This window comes from Centroberyx affinis, unplaced genomic scaffold (assembly GCF_046629955.1).
Source record: "Centroberyx affinis isolate AG114_WGS23_722 - 3 ecotype Tasmania unplaced genomic scaffold, CSIRO-AGI_Caff_v1 ptg001724l_1, whole genome shotgun sequence".
Taxonomy (NCBI): Eukaryota; Metazoa; Chordata; class Actinopteri; order Beryciformes; family Berycidae; genus Centroberyx; species Centroberyx affinis.
The window spans coordinates 307582-333691 of record NW_027280131.1 but is presented as its reverse complement, the minus strand read 5'-3'; the positions used below and the strand labels follow the sequence as shown (position 1 = coordinate 333691).

At 42.7% G+C, this 26110-nt stretch overlaps 1 protein-coding gene across 1 annotated transcript; it reads right to left on the bottom strand.

Annotated features, from left to right (window-relative positions):
• Nucleotides 1–23729, bottom strand: kcnk3a (potassium channel, subfamily K, member 3a). The gene is made up of 2 exons (XM_071528777.1): nt 23447–23729; nt 1–938 (listed from the first exon to the last, which is right to left on the bottom strand). The coding sequence occupies exons 1-2, from the start codon at nt 23727–23729 to the stop codon at nt 1–3; spliced, it is 1221 nt and encodes a 406-aa protein (XP_071384878.1).
• Between the last annotated feature and the right edge of the window lie 2381 nt (nt 23730–26110).

Sequence of the window (26110 nt, the reverse complement as noted above, 5' to 3'; positions counted from 1 at the left end):
CTAGATGGAGCTGCGGCGTTTCGTGAGTCCTCTGTAGGTGTTGATGCTGTGCAGGCCGGTGGACACCGAGCTGATGCCCGAGTGGCGCTGCAGACTGCACACGCAGCCGTTGGAGTGGAGGGGGTTGGAAAACGCCTCTCCCTGCTCCATGTAGGCGTCCGAGGTGGAGAGGTCTCGCGGGATAATCATGGGTATGGAGTATTGCAGCTTCTCCCTGCTCTTGTACCACAGGCAGGAGCACATGGACTGGAAGTGGAGAACCTCGGCGTAAACGTTACGCAGACCTCGGCTCGCCGCTCCTCCCCCGCCGCCTCCTCCCACCGCGCCGCCTCCCGCCGTGTCGCCTCCGATGCACCCGGAAGGCGTGGAGGAGGACGAGGCCGGGTCCACGGCGTAGTGGAGGTGCCTGCCCGCCTGGCCGTTGCGCGCGAGGAGGGCCCGCTGCTCGGCGTCCCTCTTCTCGTCTTCGGCGTTCATGGTCATGAAGCGCAGCACCACCAGGTTGAGGAAGGCCCCGATCACAGTCAGGCCCGTCAGGATGTAGATGAAGCAGAAGGCCACGTACTCGGACTTGTTCTGCAACGCTTCCTCGTTCTGCAGCGCCACATAGTCCCCAAAGCCGATGGTGGTGAGCGTGATGAAGCAGTAGTAGTAGGCATGAAAGAAGCTCCAGCCCTCAAAGTGGGAGAAGGCCAGCGCCCCCACGCACAGTGTGCTCATGCAGGATATGAAGCCAATGGTCACCATGTTGACCATGGAGACCTCAGTGTGCCGCATGCCAAGGCACTTCTTCAGGCGGTGGAGCAGGTACCTGACGAAGGTGTTGATACGCTCGCCCAGGCTCTGGAACATGACCAGAGTGAGAGGGATGCCCAGGAGGGCGTAGAGAATGCAGAACACCTTCCCTCCATCTGTGCTGGGGGCTGCATGGCCGTATCCTAAGGGAGACAGACAGAAAGGCACAGGGTTACTGGGGCAGAACTAATTAAATCTACAGTGCCGAGGACAGGGGTCTGAGAAAGAAATGGCTGGAGGCTGGGAAGATAGTCAAGGCTAGAGCAGACGGAAACAAATGATTTGTATTCTTAGAGCAGCACTTCTGATATATTCAGACTCCCCTCATTTCACAGTGGCAGAATGCAAGTGGAGATGTGAATGCACAGTAGCGTGGTGGGGATGGCCAAGTATTGATGTCGTGTATGGGAGAGAGAGCTTGAATAATTCATTGACAATTGGTCTCTGTGGAGTGGCTTGTGCTAGTGAGGACATTTGCACCTAATTAGTCCTCCACGTTTTTCCTATCCAAATAAAACAGGACACCATAGGGTCGGTTGCTGCAAATGTCGGCGCTTATTTTGTCGATGTAAGAAAATCATTCTTTTCATGGATCGGTTTCACTGCAGTGCTTTGAATCTTCGGATTATCTTTGGACACCTCACAGCATAATGGAAAAATCAGCAGTGTGGTTTTGTGTGGGTTCCCCTGGGCCATCTGAACAGTGTCACAGCCCAAAAAAAGACTAAAGGTTCCCCACAAAACACACAGGCTTAATTAAGCAAAGAGCCCAACACTGTGGAGTGGTACACTGTGATGTCTAAGTTCAGAGGAGGAATTTTCCGTTCATTCACTTACCTTAAAACTGAGAACAGCTGAGAAACCGCAAATAAACATATCATCAGTGATCTGTGCAGTTACTGAAATAGCCACTTTGAGTACATTAGGGATTGTTCACCACCTGCCAATTTCAGACATGGTGTGACTCATGCTGTCTTTCAGATACTGGCTGACTCATTCTGTATGCACTAACACTGTTGGACAAGACAGAGCTCGTGAACTTCACAAAGGATGTGATATTCGTCCTTGCTCATTTCAGGTTAAGTGTCAACCTTTGGCTTATAATGTCATCTCCTCACCCCGATCACCACATGTGACATGGGGCCCTCGTACGCAACATCATCGGTGATTGAAACACATTTCCCACATGTGGACCTGTTGCATGCAGGGGCCAAGAGATGTGTCCTTGATAACAATGGGATCAGCAAATGGAAAAGGCTGACCAATAGTTTGAATGTAATTACTCTGGGGGTTGATTTAATTCTTGGGGCTCTGGTTTTATTGTCACGCCGACCTGTGTGGTTAAGCCATCTGTCTGTCTGGTGCCGAATCTGTTTAAAGCTTTCCCAGTTGTGCTGCCAAAGTGAGAGCCATTACAATTGATGTATCTCCACTTGGAGGGGAAAAAATGGCCCGTGGTCTGAGCACCTTTTCAGAGGTGAAAAGACACTGTGCCTCTCAATGCCATTGGCTATTTTTAGTCCCATCCTCACACAGAAATCATCATCCCATTTTCTGAAGACTGGGAGATGACGGATACTCTGCTCTGATGAGAAGTCTATCCATTACATTCAGTCCATTTTACCAAGGGGGTGATGGTAAGGATTCATCAACAGATTCACTAGCCAATTGATGACCTTAAGCACAACCTTAGTATCTGTAGTACATGTTCAATTCTCACAGCACCAACCAATCAGGTTCCTTTTGCCCCTACTGCTTATCCAAAATGCAGCAGTCTATATGGACAAGCTCTGTCCGTTCCTCCATCTTTCAGCTCCGGTCTATGAATGTTAATGTGCACTATCGCTCCATCATGAATATATATATATATGAGAAATATGATTTTCTTAAGAAAAGTAGCATGCTTTCTTCTACTTGAAAGGGTAAAAAACCGATGAGAAAGATAATGAATCTTTTCAGTGTGTTATAGCTATATTTGACGCAGGTCTGGGATGCCTGTTGTGTCCAAAGAAAGGAATTTTAAAAAGATTTTTTAAGGTTCCTTGGTCAAAAGTTGGTCAAATCTTTCTGGAAAGCATTCTGGAAATTTTTACTAAGTTTACTTCAACTTAAGTACTGAGAAAGAAATATAATTCCGCACACTGTCTACACTTGCATAATGTTTTATTGCAAAGTTTTGGTCATAGGACCTTCATCAGGGAAACAGTTGATTTCTTTCCCAGTATGTACCTTTTTGGTTTTTGTCCTACACACCTGTCACTAAAAGACTTTTAGGTGTGCAAAAAATATATTTTCTTTACTTCTACTTAAGTAAAATTTCAGTAAAGTCACAGCACTTCCACATGAGTAGGGTATTTTGGTAACATTACTATGTCCACCCTTGTAGGTTCAGAGGGTACGCACTACTGACTAGTAAGTCGGGGGAATGTGTCCTTGGTGTCAGAGAGACAGTGGGTTCAGGTGAGCAGGGAGCCGCTGCCTGGGCTGCAGCGCTGTCAGGAGCTGTCAGGACCAGGGAGCGGCTCAGCGGGACGAGGGGACGGCCGCAGTGACAGCGGCGCTCATCAACAACAGACGCAGGAGCTGGAGGCGACAAGGCCAGTAGTCCAGTTGTGTGAGAGTGAAGAGGCCCGTATGACAAGCTCACCCTCTCCTCTTCCCCCCTTTCAACCCGCCCCCACACCTCCTGTCCCGCTCTCCCAACGATGACAAAGTTACCACGAGACAGGACGTCTCCGCGGCTTGGGAGGAAAGCCACCCGGGCCGCTCACTCTGTTAAAATGGATTACAGTCATCGCCACTGGCAGAGTAGAAGTGCTGCCTCACCTCTCTGGACGGCGAAAAGGCAACTGGCCAGTGACTGATATCTGGAGGACTTCTGATTCTTGGTCCGGCTGTTGGAAACTCATGTGTGTGACTGCACAAATACTCAATACTTTGTGTTTTAAAATAGCAGTGTCATTATGAAGGAATGGTTGTAAATATTTATGCATATTTCATGGATAGACGTGCAAAAACAGGGAGGCGACATCTGGGAAATTACAGGCTATCAGGTTTTCTTCTAAGGAAACATCAAGTCCCTCTAAAATGAACTCAATTTCTCAATTTGTGTAAGGATTGTTGCAACATATAAAAGGGGCATCAAAGACTTCGCCGCAAGGAAAATTGCATAACATTTGAAAAGTGATAAGAGCCTTCAAAAGACATATTAGGCAAAACTAACGAGGAGAGAATGCTTGATAAATGTCATCAGAACACAGGTGCAGCGTACTCTGAACTCTCATTCCCTCCTCACTGCTGCCTCTCATTACTGGATCATAATTTACAGCCAATCATTTAAGCTAATGCCTGTAGCAACAGGCCAGCCATAACTTAAATCCTTTAAAACAAACCATTCTACAAAGAGAAAAAAAATCCTTTTAGTATCTCTGCCACTCCAAAAGACTTCCAACATTTTGTAATTTGAGTTTTAATTTCAAGTCTAGGCCCATGACACCTTTTTCCCTTTTGTCCTCTAATTCATTTCACAATTTTTAATCCCCCCCATGTTCACTTTAGCAGATGGGCGCACAGCTTTATTCATTTGCTGGGCCATATTAACCTTCACTCAGATTTTCGAAATTAAATTTCTGATATCTTCCAACACTACTCAGCTGCAGCAATGCAAATGATTTTATTTGGCGTTGTGTGACTTTTCGCCTTTTGGTCCTGTGATTGCTAGTTCCTCTCTGAAGATGAAGAGCTCAGTGTACAGTCCCTTCCCTGTGATGTCTGTCTCTAAAACATCACCCACTGCATCTAAAAGTCTTCATTATACTGATTAATTAGGTAGGGATAAAAAGAGGCTTTGAAAATACATCAAAGAATGGCATAATGTGCCTGTTAGGGCTCCAGTTCTCTGTCACTCTATTAAATTTTCATTGATTACCAGGCACAATTTGTTCTCGCCAACAAGATGAGGAGCACAACCCGTTTATCAACTCTGGGAAGCACATCACCTCACATAATGGGGCAGGATTCTCAAAGGGGTGGCGAATCTATCAAAGGCTAATTTAGCAGGAATTTGTGAAAAGGCTACGCTGTTCAAACCCATATGTGACAACAGCTAAAAATAACAAAGGTCACATGTCCACAGCATAGCATGAAACACAAAGAGAAAATAGGTGTTTTCAGATGCCAATGAGCTGAAATAAAATGCAAATAATTACTGTGCATGTGGACACCGGTGGGATAACAAAGCGTATGTTATGAAACCTGACATGTTGCATACTTATATCCAACAAGATGGAAAGGCACCACAGCACAGAGTCTCTAGAGGAGCAGCCGAGGAGATGGCCTCGATAGCAGAAGAGCCGGTGGCAGGGCTGCGGACTGCGGGCTTCGGCGCTGACTGATATGTCCTCAGACATCTGGCGCCCCGGAGACCAGGCAGTGCCAGGCTGGATGCTCCACTCATCTACCAGGCAGAGGAACCGGGGCTGGGTCAAACTCACAGTCTGCGTGTGGTGTCGCCCTCCGCTCCAGACTGACAGGCAAAGGTGAAAAGGCTACTGGAAATTTGACTTAAAAAAGTTGGCAGCTGTTCCTTAGGTTACATTTTACTCAAGTCACTTTTAAATTTGACTTTTTTTTTTTTTTTTACGAAATGACTGAAGTAAATGTAAAAGCTTACCTAAAGGTTTACTGTCAAGCTAAAATAATCAAATGTTTATGCATGTTCCAAAACTGTCAAAACCTAAAAAATATCCTGACTGGCTGGCGTAACTTGGTCGGTCATTGTCAGTCCAAAGTTTACATATGGTCCTTTTTTAAAGGGGCAATAAGTCAGGTTTGTAAGATGACTCTTAATATATCTATGCGAGGTTGATAGGGTTGCTGAACAATACAAATCATTCATTGATTATTGCTGGCTTTCAGAGTTTACCTTCTGTACTCTGTTTTGGAACAAAATCTCCCACCCATTGCCATTTCAAGACACTCACACTAATTAGCTAGCTTGCTCAGCTATATTATGAAAATGTACTTTATAGTTTGTGTCAGTTACAGGCCACCATACACTTTTTTAACACATTTTTTTGTCTTCTTGGGTACAATGCACATTTGTGTTACTTTACAACACAACAGATGACTATACATTTTAACACAACATATGTTGTTTTTAACATATCTTGCATTGAAAAGTAACACAAATGCATGTTATATAAGACACACATATGTGTTAAATGACACATCCTTAGTGTAGCTCAGAAGCTAGAGACTTGTTTTAATAGTTTAATACTTAATCATATCAACAAAGCTACTATCAATTTCTGTAGAATGGTGTTTTATTGTAAATGATGTACCCAAGTAAGCAAAACCTCAGTAAAAGTACAGACTTTTGAAAGTACTCATAAAGCAGCTTACTAAAACCATCTACTGAAGCTGACTGGGATAGTTGTAATTAGTTAGAGGACATGACATGGTATTATGTAAGGTGGCTAAACAAATTCCATCTGCAAGGCGAGGAGCGTGCTCACAGGTGTTCCAGTGTCACAATATTCATCCCTACATGGCTAGCCTAGTTTTCAACTTACAGGTGGCCACCGCAGCCCCAGTGTGACGTCACTTTCATCTGCTTTGACGCCATCTCTAAAATACCACACGCAGAAAGGGGAATGTTCAATACCGCTGTACAAATAAACAGCACCCATGTCATCGGTTTGGTACAGCCGGTCTCGGAGCAGCAGCCCACTCTCTCCTTCCCAGCATGCATTCTCCAGTTCTCTCTCATCTCCAGCTGTGTCTGGCCAAAGCTATCAGTACGCGACCCAGCACACTGTAAGTCTTGTCCGCTCCATCGCCTCGAGCCTTTCCATGGATCACACCCAAAGATGTTAAAAGTCGACCGTGGCGTTTCCCACGCCTAATGTCCCATCTCCATCTGAAGCGTGGACCCGCAGACCCCCATCAATTTTTAGTCACGGACACCTCAAACTCCAGACGACCCCGCGATTGTTTACTCAGGCACTCAAACACGGCTCTGGCCCTCCCACCTCCCTCCATTAGCCCGTACAGCTTTTGACCCATAAGGCCTCGCTGACAGCTGCTACAAACCTCTTTGTAATGTCCATGTGTGTGAAAGCAAAGAATTCTAGGAATACTTTTTATTGGAACAGCGCGTCAATACTAAACGTCAATGAGTGCAATCATCTATCTAGAAAAAAAGATGTGTTTGCTTCATTCATTTTGCATGAGTTACTGAATGGGAACAAAGCTGCTGTTTTGATGATTTGATATAATTTTAATTTAGGGCAGTGCTGCAGCTGGTAGGTACACATGAGTAGAGACTGAAATTTTGATGCCATTATTCATGGGTGCAAAATTTGCAAAAAAACAAAAACATACTTGGCTCTTTTTTCATGTTCAATCTAAAAACAACAGAAGGGATCATATGACTGTTAAATCATCACAGCAGAAAAAACAAAGCAAAGATAAATGCCGTGCTGTCAGAATAACTATAGCTAAGCCAACTGTATACATACACAGAGAGGTGAAGATGTTCATACATTCCAAACCAGGTATTTTTAGATTGAACCAAATGAAAGCCAGCCAGCATTTGACAGACAGCGACATGCAGGAGGAGGCCAAGTCCAACCCCTTATGCCCTGCAGGTTCCACATCAAAACAAAAAAGAACACAACATTTTCACAATATGATAATATGGCACAGTATTAAAACAGCTTTTGAACTGATATCAAAAAGATATTTGGGTCACAAAACGATGCAGATAGCAGCATCAAAATCTATTCAACCTCAAAATATTTGCAAGGAAAAGTTTTATTTTGTAGTGCTGAATGCTTGTAATGATGTGAGCTACGTCAGCTTCCACATAATTGTCCGCTTTTGCTGTCAGCAGACTGTAAAATGGCCGGAATAAATCACTTGGTAATGCTTAACAGCTTAAAGAGAGACTACTAGAGAAGCTAGATTGCCCGTGTGACCAAACTCTCATATTATGGCCCGACTCTGTCCAACCAGAGCGAGAGAGAGAGAGAGAGAGAGAGAGAGAGAGAGAGATACGGGATGCATTTATCACAAGCAATCTGATGTAATGCCAGAGGAGACAGCGCATTGGCAAAGCGTCTGTCTGGGTTCAGTTTAACTCGGTTACCCCTCTGTGGGCTCCAAATCGGGCCTGGGAGCATGTGCTCTCCTCCAGCTCGCAGCTGAGGCCCCGGCACAAATGCATCACAAGCCTAAAGACCAAAGCAACCAGGGGTTAGATCATAGAGTCGTGACTTGGCCGGCAGTCCCCCTCCGCATGCACAATACACCTCTTTCATCACTATATAACACATAGACACAGACGCTGTCGCTGCACACGCACTTGAACCAAAACCAACTGAATGTACACACACACACACACACACACGCGCGTGCGCTGTCAGTATAAGTTCACGAAAACCCCGACTAAGATCCCTGTCGAAAGCAACACTCGGGTCTCTGTGTGTTCGTCCATCCTCGTCTGTTTTGGTTTAAAAAAAAAAAAAAAAAAAAATCCCTATCAGAGTCTATTTCCAAACTTACTCCTTAGGTTCCTTTTTAGGGGATATGAGAGGAAACCTTGGCAGGACGCAGTTTTCCATGAGGTCAGTGAGCGAGGCATTCCAAACAGAGTGTGAGATCCCTGGGAGGGTTGGCTAATTAAAATAAATCACGTGATTTATGTACCTGATACACAGTTGATAGGGACATGTTTTAATACTCACAACACAGCTGGGCTAAAATGGGGTCCAGGTACACAGCGACATGAGGGGGAGGAGGGAAGGGTAGAAGAGGAGAGGAGAGATGAAGGGAAATGAAGTGAGCAGATGAGAGGAAAAGAAACAACGCTGAGAGGGAATGCAGGAATATATTTTTGAATACATTTGTCATGAATAAAACACAAAAACTTTTCCTTCTATAGACCAGGAAAGCAAGAGATATTTAAAGATTTAAACCTTAATCTAGAGGGTAGGAAGTCTTTAATTTGTAGTCATTGCTAATGTAGGAACTCTGAGTTGGGATTTCGTTGCAGGCTTTTAGGAGGTCAACTCAAATAACAGACGGATCTGTTTCAAGTGCTCCATTTGTGCTCTCCGCTGTAGAAGTGTGCCTGTGTGGGGAGGATTGAGAGAAAAAGTGAAGAGAAAGATACATATGTGTGGTGGGATGCTGAAATTTGGAATGCTTTTTCTTGCTTTGGGGATTAAATGCTTCTTCCCTGTGATGAAGAGCTGGCAGAAGCGCAGAATGTAAACACATCCGCCTATTACTGCATTGATCAATATAATACATTAAATCAAAACAAGCATGGATATCTAATGACATGAATGATAACACCAATATTATACTGCATTCTTGATGAGCCTACACAACAGTATGCATAATTAGAGTTATGTATATTACTGTTGACACACATGGCTAAATGATGATGATGATGACGATGAGGATGATAATGATGATGATGATGATGATGAGCATAATTCTGTGCATCACTGTGGAATATATAAAGAGCAGAGACACACTTACATCTAGGCTAGGAACTGGGGCAAGTGTGAATCGGGAGAAGACTGCTAAAGCTCACACACACTATTAGCTGCCTTTGATCCATTTTGGCTCAAAACGTCTTTTTTGTTTTTGCCACAGTTGATGGCGAAAGGCAGCTAATGCTGTAGAGCATAAACAACATATTTTATGGCCATTCATCCTGACACATTGGATCAGATGCAAGTCCCGCGTATGAGAAATCGCATGTGAAAATAATGCAGTGCACTGTCCAGGAAAAACAAAAACAAAATAAAAACATGTAGTGGTGATTCATGACAAGCCTGCTACAATTTGACATGGGTATTCTCTGCCTGCCTTGTGATTTCTAGTAATTTGTACTGCAGCAGGTTAATGTTTTATTCAGTTGAATGCTCTTTTTAAAAATAGCTGCTGCCTGTCTTGTCCCTCTGACTATTTCTCCAACATTGACACTCATTCCCCCCCTTTACAAACCTGACTCTCTCCTTCCTCCTCTCTCCTCTCTCTTTCTCACTCCCTCTGTCTGTCCCCAGCTCTCTAATTCAAAGAGATGTATTCCCCCTTGCTTCATTGCAGCCTGCGCACCACAGTCATCTGCCTCTGCCACCTGAATCCACTGATACATGCATACACGCTCTGGCCCCGGTTCAGCTGGTGAGTGGCTTTCAGGAAGCAGATGCCGGCCTAAACTGACATCTGCTCCGCGCAGTGAGGGGAGGCACACTGTAGTCTGGCAGATACGCACAGATCGGTTTACACGGCGAAAAGGATCGCAGTACAGAGCAACCCCGGATTAAATGGAGGGAGAGAGAACGACATTGGCACAATGATAAGCATCAGTGCCCGGTTGCATGAGGCATCTTGATTAAAGTTGTTAAATACATACGGTTTCATACTGTTTTTTATGCTAAGTAATTCCTTAAAATCAGCTAGGCATTGCACAATTATACTTAGCAACAAAGAGTTAGCAGCTTAACTTTAACTGACTTGTCTTCATCAAGGAGAATGAATTTGTGCCAAGAAGGTGTTGGGTGACAAGAATAACCCAAAGGACACACTAACTGATGAGCAGTTGCTGCGAGATTAATGATTTGACTGGCAGTCAGTCTGTTTTTTAGCTGGCAAACTTGCACAGGACTTGGAGCAACATTATTAGTTGTGGCTTGCTAGCTGTAGTGTTTATAACATGGTTAGCTAGCTAACAGCGTTAGCTTTACCTACAGAAGAATCTTTTAGGTCTTACTTTGGCAACTGTGGAATATTCATACCATATTTATAAAAAGTTTATTTTAGTACACTGTTAGTATACTTCTTAAAACTTCTAAATAACTTTCATTTTACTTTTTTTGTACATTTACAAGGTAAGCAACACTTGAGAATAGTTTACTTAGGCTTGTACTTTTTTAATGCTACATAGACTTGTTGAATACTTTTCCACTTTTGCAATAGGTACTAAGAATAGTATATTTATAGGCTTACTTGTACTTATTTGATATATTACAACTATACTTGAATAAAGTAAAGGTGGTCCAATTAAGTCATAAGAAGTTCAAGTATAACCTACCTTTGTTAACTTTTAGTATTTGTGTGAGTCAACCTCAAGTATACTAAAAGTATACAGATATAAACTTAAAGTTAACTTAAAGTAGGCCTATACCTTCAAGTACACTTTTATAAACTAAAAAACTGGGACAATTTATTACCAACAAGTAACAAAATAGTACACTGAAAAGTAAGGTAATAGTTTACCAGAGTTAGCACACTTCTTACGCTTAAGTATACTTTATAAAATACAATTCAAGTTTACTACTTTTTTGTAAGGGTAAGCTTTTCTTACAAAAAGAATAGGTTGTTGCAATGTTTGTTGCCACTCTCTTAGCTAATTTCCTGAACTTAAGGAAGTTAAGCCTTAAGTGAAATCCTTATCAGAAAAGCTGTTTTGTGAAACCAGCCACAGGTGGAAAAAGGAATCTGCCACCTCTACTTCACCCCTCTCTCACACATGCCTACATGCAAGACCTGGATCAAATAGTGTTATACAGCAGAATATTTTTAGCTTTTGTTTTAACCTTCTACCGTTTAGCACCTGGTGGGTGGGGTTAGCATTAGGACAGTTCAGATAGTGTCAGATAAATTACAGAAATTAAATTACAGAAAGGTAGGCCTATATTAAACTGACTTGTAAACAGTCTAAAAACCATCCATGTAGCGTTCCAAGCAGGGTAAAACAAATACCAGGAGTTATTTTCAAATACAATTTTAGCAAGATCTGACCCACACACACAAACACAAACCCATATGAGAGAATGTGTGGGTGTTTTGCACGCTCACACACACACACACACACACGCACACAGGCACACGCGAGAGTGTGTGTAGGTGTTTGTCTTTATACTGGAGGCATGGATACCCATCAGCACACTGTCTGAACTGTCTGACTGGGCTTTGTGCCACATTGTAAAGCTATCACATGTCATATCACGTGACGCATAGGACTGATGCCGGCACCTGGCATAATGACCACTGGCTTCAGATGCAATTAAATCAGGTAATGGATCTTACTAAGGTGTTATATGACCCCCAGACTGCACTGCCTGCCTTGTTGCCCCTCCTGGCTCTCCTATACTGTGATGTACAAGGTGTTATTTCTTGTTTATCTGTGGCAATATTTGTTTTCAGTAGCCTGATTCATGATTGACAGCGCAATCTCAATGAAATGCTTAATGCTCCCTTAGAGGTTTATTCAGTTTCAACCTCAACTGATCTTCATCATGCCTTTTGTACCAAGCACCTGGTCAGGATTTTGGATGTGCCTAACACCACCTTCTTGCTATGGATCAATGTCAAAGTGTGTCCATCCCTGTCAAAGTGTCCTTGAGCAATGCACTGAGCTCCTATCTGGCTCCTCCTATGTGAAATGCATACATGTAAGAAATATTCCTAATCTCTTACATGAGTGTTCCTAAATTCGTACAAACTATCCCTGTATGGTCCTGCAGTTTTAACTGTGCATGAAGTCTCCTTGTCACCTTGGTGAGGTAGCCGCCGCCTCAGGCTGTCCATATGGCAGGAGGAGACAGACAGGGAGCAGAGGGGACAGACACAGCATCAGCTCCACCTCCGCCTTACCAGACCTGGGTCAAACAGTATTTGCAAATACATCTTGAGCATTTGCTTTAACCTACTTAGAGAGCTAGATGGCTGGGGTTTACTGCATCAGCACCAGAGATTTATTTACCTTTTATTTACCCAGCAGGTCAATTCATAAGAAGGTGTTATTTATAACGACGACCCAGTATGCAGTGTCAGGAAGGAATACTCAGTTGACTTCTTGTGTTTGTGACTGTCTATACTTTGTGTTATTTCTTATGTGGCAAGTGCACCTATATGGGCTATAACAACCATAATAAGGATTTGCAAATGCCATCTGACCCAGGTCTGTGCCCTACACTAACAATAGTACCCAAGGAAGCATTCTTTACTACGATGATGGGAATGACTGTGAAGCATCACCAAAATACCCACAATCCCAGTTAAGAATGCTCCCTCAGGCATTCTGGCTTCTCTACAGTACTGTCTGAAAGCTTTTTCCTCAACGTAATCTACATAAAAAAAACCACAGTAGAAAGCAAGAGCCATTGCCAACTAGCTCCACTGGTTATCAGCAACAGTTAGCATAGCAACCACTTTCATTATTGGAATTATCAGCACAGTTGGAACGCGCCTCTGACCAATCAGCTCGCTCGGCTACCCGTCGTGCAAATTGCCATGAGCAATAAATACCCCGGTGCCGTTTTTTCACCATCACACATTCAGGAGAGCAGACGCATCACTTCTGACAGCTGTGATATCAGGATTATTCCACAGGAAAAAGGGGTTAGCGGCCCGTCGTTTTAGCCCAGGGTGACCGCGGGGCCCTTTTGTTTTGTATGGATATTGAATGCACAATCATAAGCTCGTGCGCCTATCTCGGGCCTCAGGGGTAAACATGATTCACCTATCACTGTTATTGTTATTATCATTAGGCCCCCAGTGTGTGACAGTCCACTTCATCCAGGTTGGCTCGCTGAGAGATTAAGCAGATGCTGAAAACAAATTGGAAAACAAATTCCCCTGGGAGACAATATATGAGCCAGGCGAACCTACAGAGTTGGCACTGTCGGACCAAATCTTTCCACGGCTTGTCGCCAGCTGGAGTAATGTAAAACTAATACAACAGAATTCAACACCACCCCCCCTTTCTGGACTTGGTCGGAGCCGTCAAACGCCAGTGAGTTGTGAGGAAATCACTTCAGGTTGTTATGATAAGGACAGCCATGAAAGCTATCCATTTTTTTTGGGCGAACCATAAACATACAGATTTAGCTCCTCACCTCTCACTTCAGTGTTTAGAAGCTCCCCACACTGCCGAGAGGCCTACTGTACTGGAGATAGGGTGTGGACAGAGTTTTTTTTTTTTTGGAACAGCCCACTTCCCTTAGCGCTTGCATGTACTGAGACAGTAGTAAAGCTGAGAGGACGTACAGAGGCGGAGGTCTGAACCGCTACACCATCTCTGGGCACAGAGACGGGGAGACAGCTCAACGCTCTGGGCGCATAATCAGCACTCAGCAGGCTGGCAGAAACCCCTCCTGTCTAACTAAAAGAAATCCGCGAGAGCCGTGTTTCATGACACTGTGTATTCCTCGGGGGAATGTCTCTAGCGCGGATGTGGCATTGTGTGACTAGCTAGTGTGTAGCATTTTTATAGCAGTGGAGGTTTTGGGTCCCAGTTTTGGTTATATCGCACTTCATCTTCCTATTATGAGGAAAGTCCTAATTCAAAGCGTGCAATTGTTTGTGTTTTGGAGGAAACTTGGTTTAAACACAACTGATTTTATTTTTCATGTTTTTCATACTTACATTTTCTATCATTTTCTCTCTACTGTTGGGTTTAACTGGCTGCACTGAGCTGTGAGGGGGGGAGGGTGTTGTGTCGTGGGATTATATACTACGTCACATTATTGTAGCTCCATGGCTCTAGCTGCAGGTTGCATATGAGAGTGGAGGGAGGAGAGCGAGCGCGCACACGCAGTAACACATACAACTAGGACACACACATATAAACATACACTCGCATGAGGTTCCCAGAGCAAATTTCCCATTAACATTTCTTGAAATAAGCAGACACAATTTGCAAGTCAATGTGGGATGGAGTATTGTCTCTCTAAAGTGTCGCTGATGAAAATGTCCAGATGCTAATACTGTGTTTTGTCACCGGCTTCAGCCACAGCTCTACACAATTTGCTAAACACAATGCAAGTCCTTTCAAACAGTGCATAGTGGATCGCATACATTTTTGAGACTAATGCTTTCATAACAGTTGCAGCAGCATGGCCAACAAATGCTAGCAGGAGTTTCATGTTAATTTCTGGGAGAGAAAAATCTCTGGAAAGAAATCTGCTTGAATGTCATAAGAGTGGGTTTGATTAGTGACCGATAGGAAAGGTTTTCTACAAATCCTGAACTTTTCCCTGTAAAGCCATACTCCATCGCAATAACACTGAGCCACAGTAGCCCCGGCCTCATTACCGGGTTCCTGGAATCATACCCCAACTGCCTGCACTGTACAAGTTTCCAATACCTTTCCTTTTCAGGTCACGGGAGGAGAAACTTCATCTAGTGACCCAGCCTTGTCCAAGAGACAATTTTACAACCAGTCAGTTTACTCCAGACAGACCAGGATCCAGTTGCAAAAGCTAGTTTAAGACTGGTCTAAGCCTTAGACTGGTCTTTCTCAGGTTGGACTAGGCTAATTAAGATGGTCTGTTACTTAAATATTAAGACTGACTTATTTTGAGGTAGGAAAGTTAGCCACCTTCCCCCTGGCTAATCTTGAGTTAAGAACTTTGTTGCTATGGCAACAAGTCGGCCTAAATGTCAGAGTGGGAAGTTTAAATACTATTTCATAAAAGATGGCAAATCTCTGTTTTTTGGAAAGAGCCTGAAGAAGAGAGAGAGTCTTTAGAGACAGAAACATTAGAGATCTACAACAATCAAGAAGTAGTATGAACAGGTAAATATAAGTGTCTATAGCAAGTTTGACTTAAGGTCACATTTAAGTCTAAGACTAGATCTATCTTTATGCAACTGGCCCCAGGGAAGGTTCACACTACATATCTAATTTTCCTCTGTGCCTCAATCACTGGGCACTGATGTCTTTTTTTTATGATTATGGTCCACAGGTTATAAAACATGAGGTAGCTAAATGAATTCTCTAAATCATATCGGGATAATAACCTGTATTGTGTCCCATATAAACCAAGGCAATACATGTTTTGTTGCTGCAGTTGTAGACATATCTTATTTCTGGAGAGCTGGGACACGACTTGGTTAATCTCAAATTTCCACTGGAAGGATTAGGACATTAATCAAACGGCTCTACCTGTCCGGCCCTCACTAAAGCTCTGGGTTGTGGAGAGACACATAATTCAATATTCCAGGCCATGAGATTATAGACTTTCTTTCATTCAGAGAAAAAAAAAGACGACAGAGTTCTCATTTCTGATCAAATAAAACTAACAGAGTGGAAAACTAGGATTTGGTCTGCCAGACTATATAGCTTATACTGTACAGATCATGCCGTGTCTATTTATACCCTGGAATAGACTCAACATGCATCACCAAGTGAAAGAGATTCAGAGAGCCCACTACTGTGTACTATTTTATTTGGTTTAGCTCCAATCAGCTCCCCCTGGATTATGAAGTCTAATAAATACAAAGCCGTGTTTTGTTTAGTGAGTCAGGCAAGCACTCAACTTTCCATTGAGGCAGCAGAGCATAAAGCAGACGTACAATAGGTAAACATTCCCTGGTCATGTGAACTGAGCAGGACCAGGAATGAGCGTCACTTCTATCAACATTCTCAGACATTACTCCCTCAGATCCTGTACATCAACAAGCTCTCTCAGCCAATAATAGCTACGGTTGTTTCATCGTTTCTCTCTGTAGCCTTGTATAGTTCAATGGGTAGACTAGAGCATGGACCCAACACTGCCAGAGTTAGGGGTTTGACTCCCATTGGCGCCAGTGATGTTAAAAATGTATGCATCACTGTAAGGTGTTATTGCTGAAAAGGTGACATACAAAAATCCACATGTAGGAGTCAAGGATTCTTTTGCTTGGGGAAGGTGTTGAGGTACCAGTGTGTATTTCTTCCCCTTATGGCTCTTTAAGTAAGATTAATAATAACTATATCTGTGTTGCGCATTTCTTTCCAAAGTAATTAAGTCCCGCCATATAAAAGAAACAAAAGAAACACATTCAACTCCATTAAGCTCCATTAAGGCCCATAGCTTATTAAAGGCCCACTCAGCAAATTCAGAAACCATACTGGACTTCCAGCATGCAAATCAACAAAACGGCCATCGTCTGAATGACCTTCCCAAGGAGCTCAGGCTAGACGAAGCAGTGTTGTCTTTCAAAGCTGCATGAGGTAAGATTCATATGTAAAAATACACCTGTCGTATCGGCTCAAATCACAAAGTGGAAAAGAGCGTCCCATCCCCCGTAATTGAGACCCTGTAGATTCGCTTTGTCCAAATGATATTCTGGTGTCGGGTATAGACACTTTCTGACGAATCAAGACTTAAAGGACTAGACCAACTTTTTGGGAGTTTGACCCATTGGTCACCTCACTCAATATGTGATGAGAGGATTGGCACCAAAATCATCTCTGTGTTTCCAGTAGCTATGTGGTTCGGTCCAGTCTGCATGCTAACACTTTAGCATACAGTATGTTAAGTAATTGTAGGCGACTAGCACTATCCAAAGTATGAAGATAAACCGTTTAGTAATCCAAAGTTGGTATTGGTTTTTATTCTATGGCCTGTAGAGTCATAACTTCAGAAAACAAACAAAATCTCAATCTTCATCATTAGTGAAGTCCGGTATGAATCAACAGTGCAAAAACTTTAGCTATCTGCCAAACTTTGCTCACTTTGTGTGTAAACAAAACAAGTTAAGCTTGAAGTCTCGCGAGAAGAAAGATCTGCTACCATTGTTGAAATGTATGCCTATTTTACCAATGTTCTAAACAAGCCTGGCAGGATTAGAATGAATGCTAAGTGTGTTAGCATGCACACCGGACAGAGCTGTCTACCAGAGATGGAGATGGTCCCAATCTTTTCATCGCATGCTGGGTAAGGTAACCAATGTTGCCAAACTCCCAAAAAGTCAGAGTAGTCCTTTAGGAGTGAAATCCAAACTGTCTCCTAAACCACACTGAGCAGCGCTCAGTCCAAAGAAAGCTGGACCAAAGTTAGATCGTTTGCCTCTCTTGTCCCTTTGGTATCCTTTGGTGTAAAGCATCACAGACTGGCCGGATGGGTAAACATGCTGTGTGCAGTTTACTGGCTTCATGATACAGGATTTCTGGGAACTGAAATTCAAACAGTTTTCATCCAGTTACCTCTTGCTGCCATTTAGAGCCGCCAACCTGCAAAGTTGCCTAGTGCAGCTTTAAATAACTTCTGAACTTCTTGTTTTTTTACAGACATGCTTTTATGTAATGATGTCTCTCTTTCCACTATTGTTCCACTATGTTGGTTTGTTGGTATAATCTTACCCCCCTCCCCTGCCCCTTAGCCTAGCCAGGGTTTGTTTCACCCCCACACTTATGGCTATGTCTTTGTTTTTGCTGCTTTTAACCTTCTTGTAACCTTAGCGACATAGCACTACACAAATGAAATTACTATAACAGCATAAAGAGAGCTTTCTGATCCTTTCAGCTCTTTCAGCGGATCGCCCCATGGCAGCACTGACTCACAGATGCTGATTACAATGCTCTTGTCACAAAAAAACACTTTCTTAATTGAAGTTTTCATACTTGGAGATTATATTTCATGACCTTTGGGACCTTGGAACCGGTGAAAAGCCCATTGCGTGATTTCAAAAATACATTGGCATCAATCAGAATAGAAGCATTCTTTTATACTTTCCTGAAAATTGGACTTTTTTTGCAAACACGCAATGTCACATTTCATCCGAGTGTGTCTCCATGATGAGCGAGGAGGACGCCTCACCGCACAGAGCACAACACTGGGTTATGCAAGGCAATTTGCTGTGTTTTTGGGTCCTTTTATGTAAGAAGAGCCAGGCAAGGCTACAGTTACATTATCCCCCACATTCACTCATATCGCAGCACCAACTCCTGAGCAGGGCCGGGATCAATTCACCTCCAATTCAATTAAACTGTAAAGTGAAACTGCTCTTCCACGGTTAATGATACAGCGTTCGCACTCAATTGATTCATTCAGGATAGGCTGTATGAAACATTTTTTTAATGAAATAGGTTTTTCCGTTTCTTTCGGTTGCTCTTCAGTCAATGGCAGCATTTTACTTCTAGAGTTTTGCCATGTCTGTGTGTGATCAAATTCGGGGGAAAGGCACCGTGAGACGGATTCCTGCTGAGCGCACACCACTGATATAAAAGGGAGGGAGTTCCAAGGCGCTCTTCAGGCAAAAAAGTTTCAAACCTTTATTTCATGGCTAGTTCAAAAGAACAGAGTAAAAACAACTCCTACGGATTTCGGTCATGCTGTGGCCTTCATCAGGGAGAGGCACGCCAAACTGCATGAAGAACTTTCTTAGACGTGTTAGGTGCTTCATGTAGTTTGGTGTGCTTCTCCCCGGTGAAGGCCACAGCGTGATCGAAACGTATTGGAGTTGTGTTTAATAGGTTCCTTTGAACTAGCCATGAAATAAAGGCTCTATAAAGTTTTGCCTGAAGAGTGCCTTGGAACTCCTTCTTGTTTTCACTCAGCAACAAGCCCCAAACCAAAGAGCACCAAAACCCAATAGAAGCACTCTCTATCCTTTAATCTTTGAAACACTACTGATATGTCAATATTGCAAGCTGCCCACAGTTACACATTTTTTTTTATTTCTGCTTTATATTTTTTCTGTTTTGCCATCTTTTTTTATCTACTCGATTCTGAAAACACCCCAGTGAGAATTGACAAAGGCTCCATCCCTCTGTCTGGCGGTAAAGTCTCTTGTACATGAGGTGTTGTTGCCCATGTGGAATACTCCAGCCGGTGAGAGTTACGTTCTTCCACTCAACCACTTACTGCACTAACCTCTTAAGCTGAACTGAATAATAATGATGATACTAATGCAAGTAATTACCATTAATAATTCAACCCTCCTCTTATGCGGCTGGTGCAAATGGATTCATGCATGCTGTTTACTTCAGCGGTGAAAATAGAATATGATCAATTGTTGTACGCATTGTCAGTCGACTTACAGTATGGAAATGTTATGTTTAGTTTCCCAGAGGGGATTTGCTGAGCATGTATGACCAGACTTTGACCAGGACTGGACTTTTTCCTTTGGGCTACTGATTTCATCTTGTGAATCCATTTGCATCCAGTTCCCTTCTCCTCAACAGATGACAGATTCATATACTATGGATGATGAATAAGTATCAACAGTAGCATCATAAGCTCTTCCATCGGCATATTGGTTTGCCTTTTACTGAATCAGCAACAGGCAAACAGCCAAATGATCTTTGAACGAAAACAATTTAACAGGTGATGATTTACGAAAACAATTTAACAGGTGATGATTTACAATAATAATATTCCCAGCAAACCGTGTTATTTTGAATGAATGTTTTTCTAACCTCAACCATATGTTGAATTTATAGAGTCATACTCAGAAAAGGTTTGGTTTATGAGTCTAAATGGCTCATTATGAAGAAGGCGTTTGTGTGGCAAAGAACTGTAGAGGATTTTAGTGTTTTAGTATTACAAATTGCTTTGTTCTGTAAGTTAATGACTTCAGAGATTAGATATGAGACAAAAGGTCAGAAGTCAAATTGTATTTCCTTTTCATTTTCACAAGATTCATTCTCTCCGTTCCCTGAAGAAACAGACCTGCTGAAAAGGGAGAAAGGCTGTTAACACTCCGTCAGAAGTCAAATGAACTGGCGTAAACAAGGCTGTAATATGGAGTGTTACACAGACACTGTGTTACATGGATAAACAAAGCCAGCTGCCCCACAAAGAACAACTCAACTAAAAATGGTTCACATGTCCCGGAATCACCCCGTTTCTGCCTCGTCAGGCTGTCACACACCGCAGCGTGTAACAGACGGAGGGTATGAGCCATGTCTTATTTTGAAGGCAGTGTTTTGGTATCATCTGTGTTCTGTGTTTGTCCCCCTAACGCAGTCTGGATGACCCTCAACCCACAATACAGGCAGAGTACAACTGATGTGGCAATGACAAGCCGGTCACCCCTAGAGGAGGTGTGTGTGTGTGTGTGTGTGTGTGTGTGTTGGAGGGGGTGACGCAGGGGTGACTGTGATTGGTACAATGTTCAAGCTCCCCCTGGAGTTTATCAAAACTGTTTCCGTGCAAAGAGCCTCCCGATCTCCAGCCACTCTTCACGCTCAAAGCTCATTTATTTTCCCCTCGTGGTGTTCCTCCCTGCATCGCTGCGATCTTTCCCTGGAGTTGGTGAGTAAATGGACCCCATCACCACCACCCCCCCCCCCCTCCCACCCCCACCCCATCTCTCTCTCTCCCTCCCTCCCTTTTAGTATGTGGAAAGTGATGACTGATTACTGATTGCAGCTTCTCCTCCCTTCTTCACTCCAGTTAAATTATTAGAGCATTGCTGGGGCCAGATCTTGTCATGTCCAGGCTGTTTCCACTGGATGAGCAGTGCAGATTATGCACTTTAGTAATAGATCAGAATGTGTGATTCACTGAACTGAAGCCTGTATTAATTCATAACCTTCCAAGATATTATGTTTTATCATAGACTTGGACTGAAAGTGTATTCTATATATACCAATACGAATTTCAAAATAGTCATCTTCAGATTGACGCATTCCCATTCTTTTGCTACAAAGTCTTGATACCTTTAATAAAAATGATACTGAGAACACTGTGTTTTCATATTTATTTTCTAAAATGACTTTACCCTTGATTTCATCCTAATTTCAAAGAACATGACAAGAAATATGAAGTTTATGTCTATATTCATACTTCAGTTGATGGTAGAAACTGGTTTTAGCTTCTGATACATCACAGAAAGCTGGAGAAGACAAATAAGCCACTGATGGACAACAACAAAACTAAATAAATGTCAGGCCCTGTGTCTTGCGTCTCAGTATGCAGAGTGCACAGTGGGTCATGGCTGTGTGATATAGTGTGTACAGTACAGTATACAGAGTGTTAACAGTGTGTGCCAGGAGGCCAATGGAACAGCAAGGGTCTGGTGTTGTCATTAATACTTAATGGCAGAGTGAAACGCCAATCACTGTGTTGCTAGCAGGCTCTGGGCGCACAATTACAGAATGCGGTTACAGACACCCGGGTTCGGGTTAGCGTCCAATTAGTCGTCCGCGTGTGATAGTGTTACAAGTCAGGTCACTACTGACAACTGCCCCAGTCACTAAATACAGGAGGGAGGCTCAGGTGGGAGGTGGTGATAAGGATAGAGGTGTAAATGGCTGAAAGGAAGGTGTTGAAGGCTTAGGAACCTAAGTTTAAGATCTAAACTTGTTTCATTTGTTCGAACTCCTAGAAGTATGCTTGATTAAATTCAGCAGGCAGAAGATTAAAAACAGCCTCATATCAATTATAAGACAATATCAAATAAAGCCTTCCTCTCGTCCTTTTCTTTTTGGTTTCTTTTTCTAATATTTGAAATGCAAGACTAAATTAAACATATGATGGGAGTAATTGCAGTTGCAAGCAGAGTTATATGCAAAGCACAGTTGCAATCCAATTACTAGAGCAAGTAGGCAGAGTTTTAAGGCTGTGTAATAAAGTGAAGGGGCTGGGAGCCTCGTGGTGTAGAAACACGTGAGAGAGCAAAACAGATGACAAATGCTTGTAGCTGTAGCTCCCTGAAGCATTCCCCTCTAATGCCATTCTTTGGGTATATGCAGGAGAGTCACAGATGTGGAGAGGCTCGTCAGGCTAAGTGTGAGGTTTGACTCTGAGATGGCCCTTTTTTCAATGCTGCACTTTAAGAAAGGCTCCAGTGAAGAGGATTACAATGACAACCTGTTTGTGAAACCACATTCACTGTGTTGAATTTAAAAGACGCTCTCCTCTGCCCAGTCTGTGGAAAGCTATACACACAGAGTTTATGTTGCTGTAATGAGGTTTCAAGCTGCCATCAGCACCTCATCCTGCTCTCTCAAACCAAGAGGAATAACACACTGTAAAGGCTTATTCCACACAAATATAACTTTTAGATGACTGCTGACTGCCCTCCAAAAAGCCAAGATAAGGATGATTAGCATTAATGAGTTTTGGGGCAAGACAGTAATTTCTCCAGTCCCATTCCTGGACTGATTGCTGATTATTTCTAGGCCTATTTGACAAATCACGCATGCTCTAATGAAAAATCACTATAATATTCTTATAGGGAGTTATAGTGTGTCTTTGGTGCTCAATAGTGAGCTTACAGTGACCTTATTGCATTCTATGGAATTTTCTTTTTTTACCGTCTATGGTATCACTATAATAGTCCTATAACATTCCTATAAGGACTTATAGTAGGTCTATAGTACTTTATGATGAGTTTATGGAGACATTACCACACTTTAAAGCATAATTCTTTCTCTGCTATGCCTATGGTGTTACGATCATATACTTATAATAATCCTACAGACTTAAAGTGTGCCTGTTGCACTCAGTAGTGAGCTTATAGTGACCTTATTGCATTTAATGGTATTTGTTTTTAACCTTCTATGGTATCTCTATAATATTCCTATAATTATTGTAGTAGGTCTATGTATAGTAGGTCTAGGGTATTCAGTAGTGAGTTTATGGAGACTTTATCGTACTTTATGGCATCCTCTTTATCTCCTAAGCCTATGGTATCGCTATCATATTCCTATAATATTCCTATAGGGTCTTGATATGATATTTGGATGGTATCTAAAATGTATTATAGAATTACTATGGGCCTACATGCTTTCATAAGGCTCAGATTTAACACAAACCGACATAGCATTACCCATTATATTAACTTTTTTTTTTTTTTTTTTTTTCGCAGAAAGAACATATTTCAGAGCCTCGCAGGCATGCCGCTCTCTTACCTATGGTCGTGATCACAGTGATGGCGAAGTAAAACGACCCGGCGAATTTCCACTGCACTCCGGCTTTGTGCGGCTTCAGCTGCAGCACCACGGTTACCAGTTCGTCGAAGTTGTCCGTGGACAAGTTGTAGGTCTTCAGCAGCTCCCGCCGCCTGTCGTCCAGCTCTTTCCGCTGGGTCGTCTCCGTCTGGGATTCCAGCACGTCGAAAATAGCCGCGCCGACGATCAGGTACGTGAAGGTGCAGATGATGAGGGCGAGGGTCCGCACGTTTTGCCTCTTCATCGTGGGGTTGTCAGGGCGACGAGCTGCGGGACTCCCGAAGTTTCTGCGCGGTTCTGGAGGACGGGGAGCTCGGCTGGCTCATGGCTGTGCTGCTCTACCGACCCGGGGAAGCTCTCTGATTACTTTATGAGCCGAGGAGCTGTTCATTCAGCACCACCCCTCCCACCCTCCCTCCATCCATCCCTCCCTCCAACAGCAGGGATCCCCCTCCTCCTCCCCTCTCTCTCTCTCTCTCTCTCTCTCTCTCTCTCTCACCCTCTCTCTCAATTCAATCTCAACTCAATTCAATGTGTTTTATAGGCATGGATGTTAGATAAGTATTATTTCCAGAGCACCTAAATGCAAATGAATAAAATAAAATTGCACATAACAATCAACATCTGTTCCACTTGTATGACTGTGCCTGTGTGTGTGTGTGTGTGTGTGCGTGTGTAAGTGAGTTAATCAAGGGTCTGGGTTGCTGTGTATTCAGCACCCAGACCCCTTCATTGTACAAAGCATCTCCCTCTCTCTCTCTCTCTCTCTCACTCTCTCTCTCACTCTCTCTCTCTCTCTCTCACTAATTGTCCCCCTCTTGCTCTCTCTCTTTCTCTGTCACACGCACATACATACACACTCTGTCTCTAGGGTGCAATAGTAGCCATTTTGCACGCCTTAAGTATGTGTTTCCCTGCCTGACAGATAGCAGCGTACACACTGATGAGGTTTGAAGGCATCTCAGAGAAAATGTCCAGTAGCCAGTCTGACCCTCTGTGCAGAGTGCTGTGCACACTTAGCTCTGCGCTTTAATTGGTTGCATGTGTAAAAGTTTCTTGAATCTTATTACTGTAAGGGCTGTCATGCTGTACCTCATGTGATATCAACAGGGGAAAAAAGAAGAAAAAGACAGTGTTTTCCTTCTCAGCTCCATTTACATGAGCATTACCTAAAGGTCTGCAGCCAGATTTAATCTCACTGAAATCACATTAAATCTAGTTTAATATGATAGTTTGAGGCCTTCGTGGCACTAAAGATGAGTAGATATTGGGATGTAGCTTGAGGCTTGCAAATTGAATAGAAAAGCGATGGAGAAGGGAGTGACACATCCTCACCACCTCACACCCAAGGGTCCCCTAACAAAATCTGACTCCATATAGGTGTTATATAGGGTTTCGCCAAACATGGACGCTCTTTAGTTATCATTGTAAACATCAGCTGCAACTTTTTAACAGCAGCCAGCATAATGCTTATTTATATTTTACAAATAATTTGTTAATCATTACTTAGTATTTCACAGTTTAATCTGGATAATAACAAATTGTTAAGCAAGGCCATCAAGAATCATTTAAGTTTCTTAACAGTTATAATACTGCATATAAATAATTAATTGACTTATTAACATGACTGTAATTAATGATTAAGTAATGTACATTGTACTGTTTGCTATTAATTGACTATTATTGACTATTAATTAACTGACTAAATATAGGAAATTAACTAGCAATCAATTAGCTGTTACTTAACATTCAATCATAATTATAAGGCATTAAATAATGATTTATTCACCATTTATTAGTGATCATAATTCTGCTTTTTTCTAACACTGCACTGCTTCACATTTCATACAAATACACAAATTCTACTGCAGTCTTCTACTGGTGGTGTTGAGCAGCTGCAGCACAGCAGTTGGGGGTTAAGTGCCTTGCTCAAGGGCAGCATGGAGGTTGTTGTTGAGGGAGGGGAAGAAGTTACTCATCCACTTTCCCTGCTCAGACTTTCCCAGCCGGAAGGGCACTTCTCCATTTATGAGTGATGCTCAACACAAACTTGCTACAAAATCCAGCTGTTCCTCTGGCTCTGAAAACTCACATGTCCTCTCTGTGACCTTAGTATTCCCAAATAACTGAAATCCTAGAAGACGATTTTTCAAGAGTAAATAAACCTCATATATAAGTTTCCAATCTTGTTAAACTATGGTATGTTTATGTTGACTGTTACATTTTAGCAGCAAGACTGGATATTGTCTGTTTACTTTTCTTGTGTGGGGTGAATGTGATGCGTGTTAAAGCTGAAGCGTACAAAGCAAATTTCCATTATACACTGAATGTACAAAATATTAGTGACACTCTTTTCATGAAGTACAATGATGAGGTGAATCCAGGTAAAAGCCTTTATTCCTTATTGATTTCCCTTATTAAATCTAAACCAATCACAAAGGAAATGTAGATAAAGAGAAGAAGAGGAGGATTTTTCAGCTTTGAGACAATTGAGATGTGGAGCTGCAGCTCAATATCAGGAAGATCTACCTCATATTTTGTACATTCAGTGTATTTTCTATTCTTGGCCATGACTACCTTCATTTTCACATGATGATGATGATGATTTGATGGGGCCAAGATGTC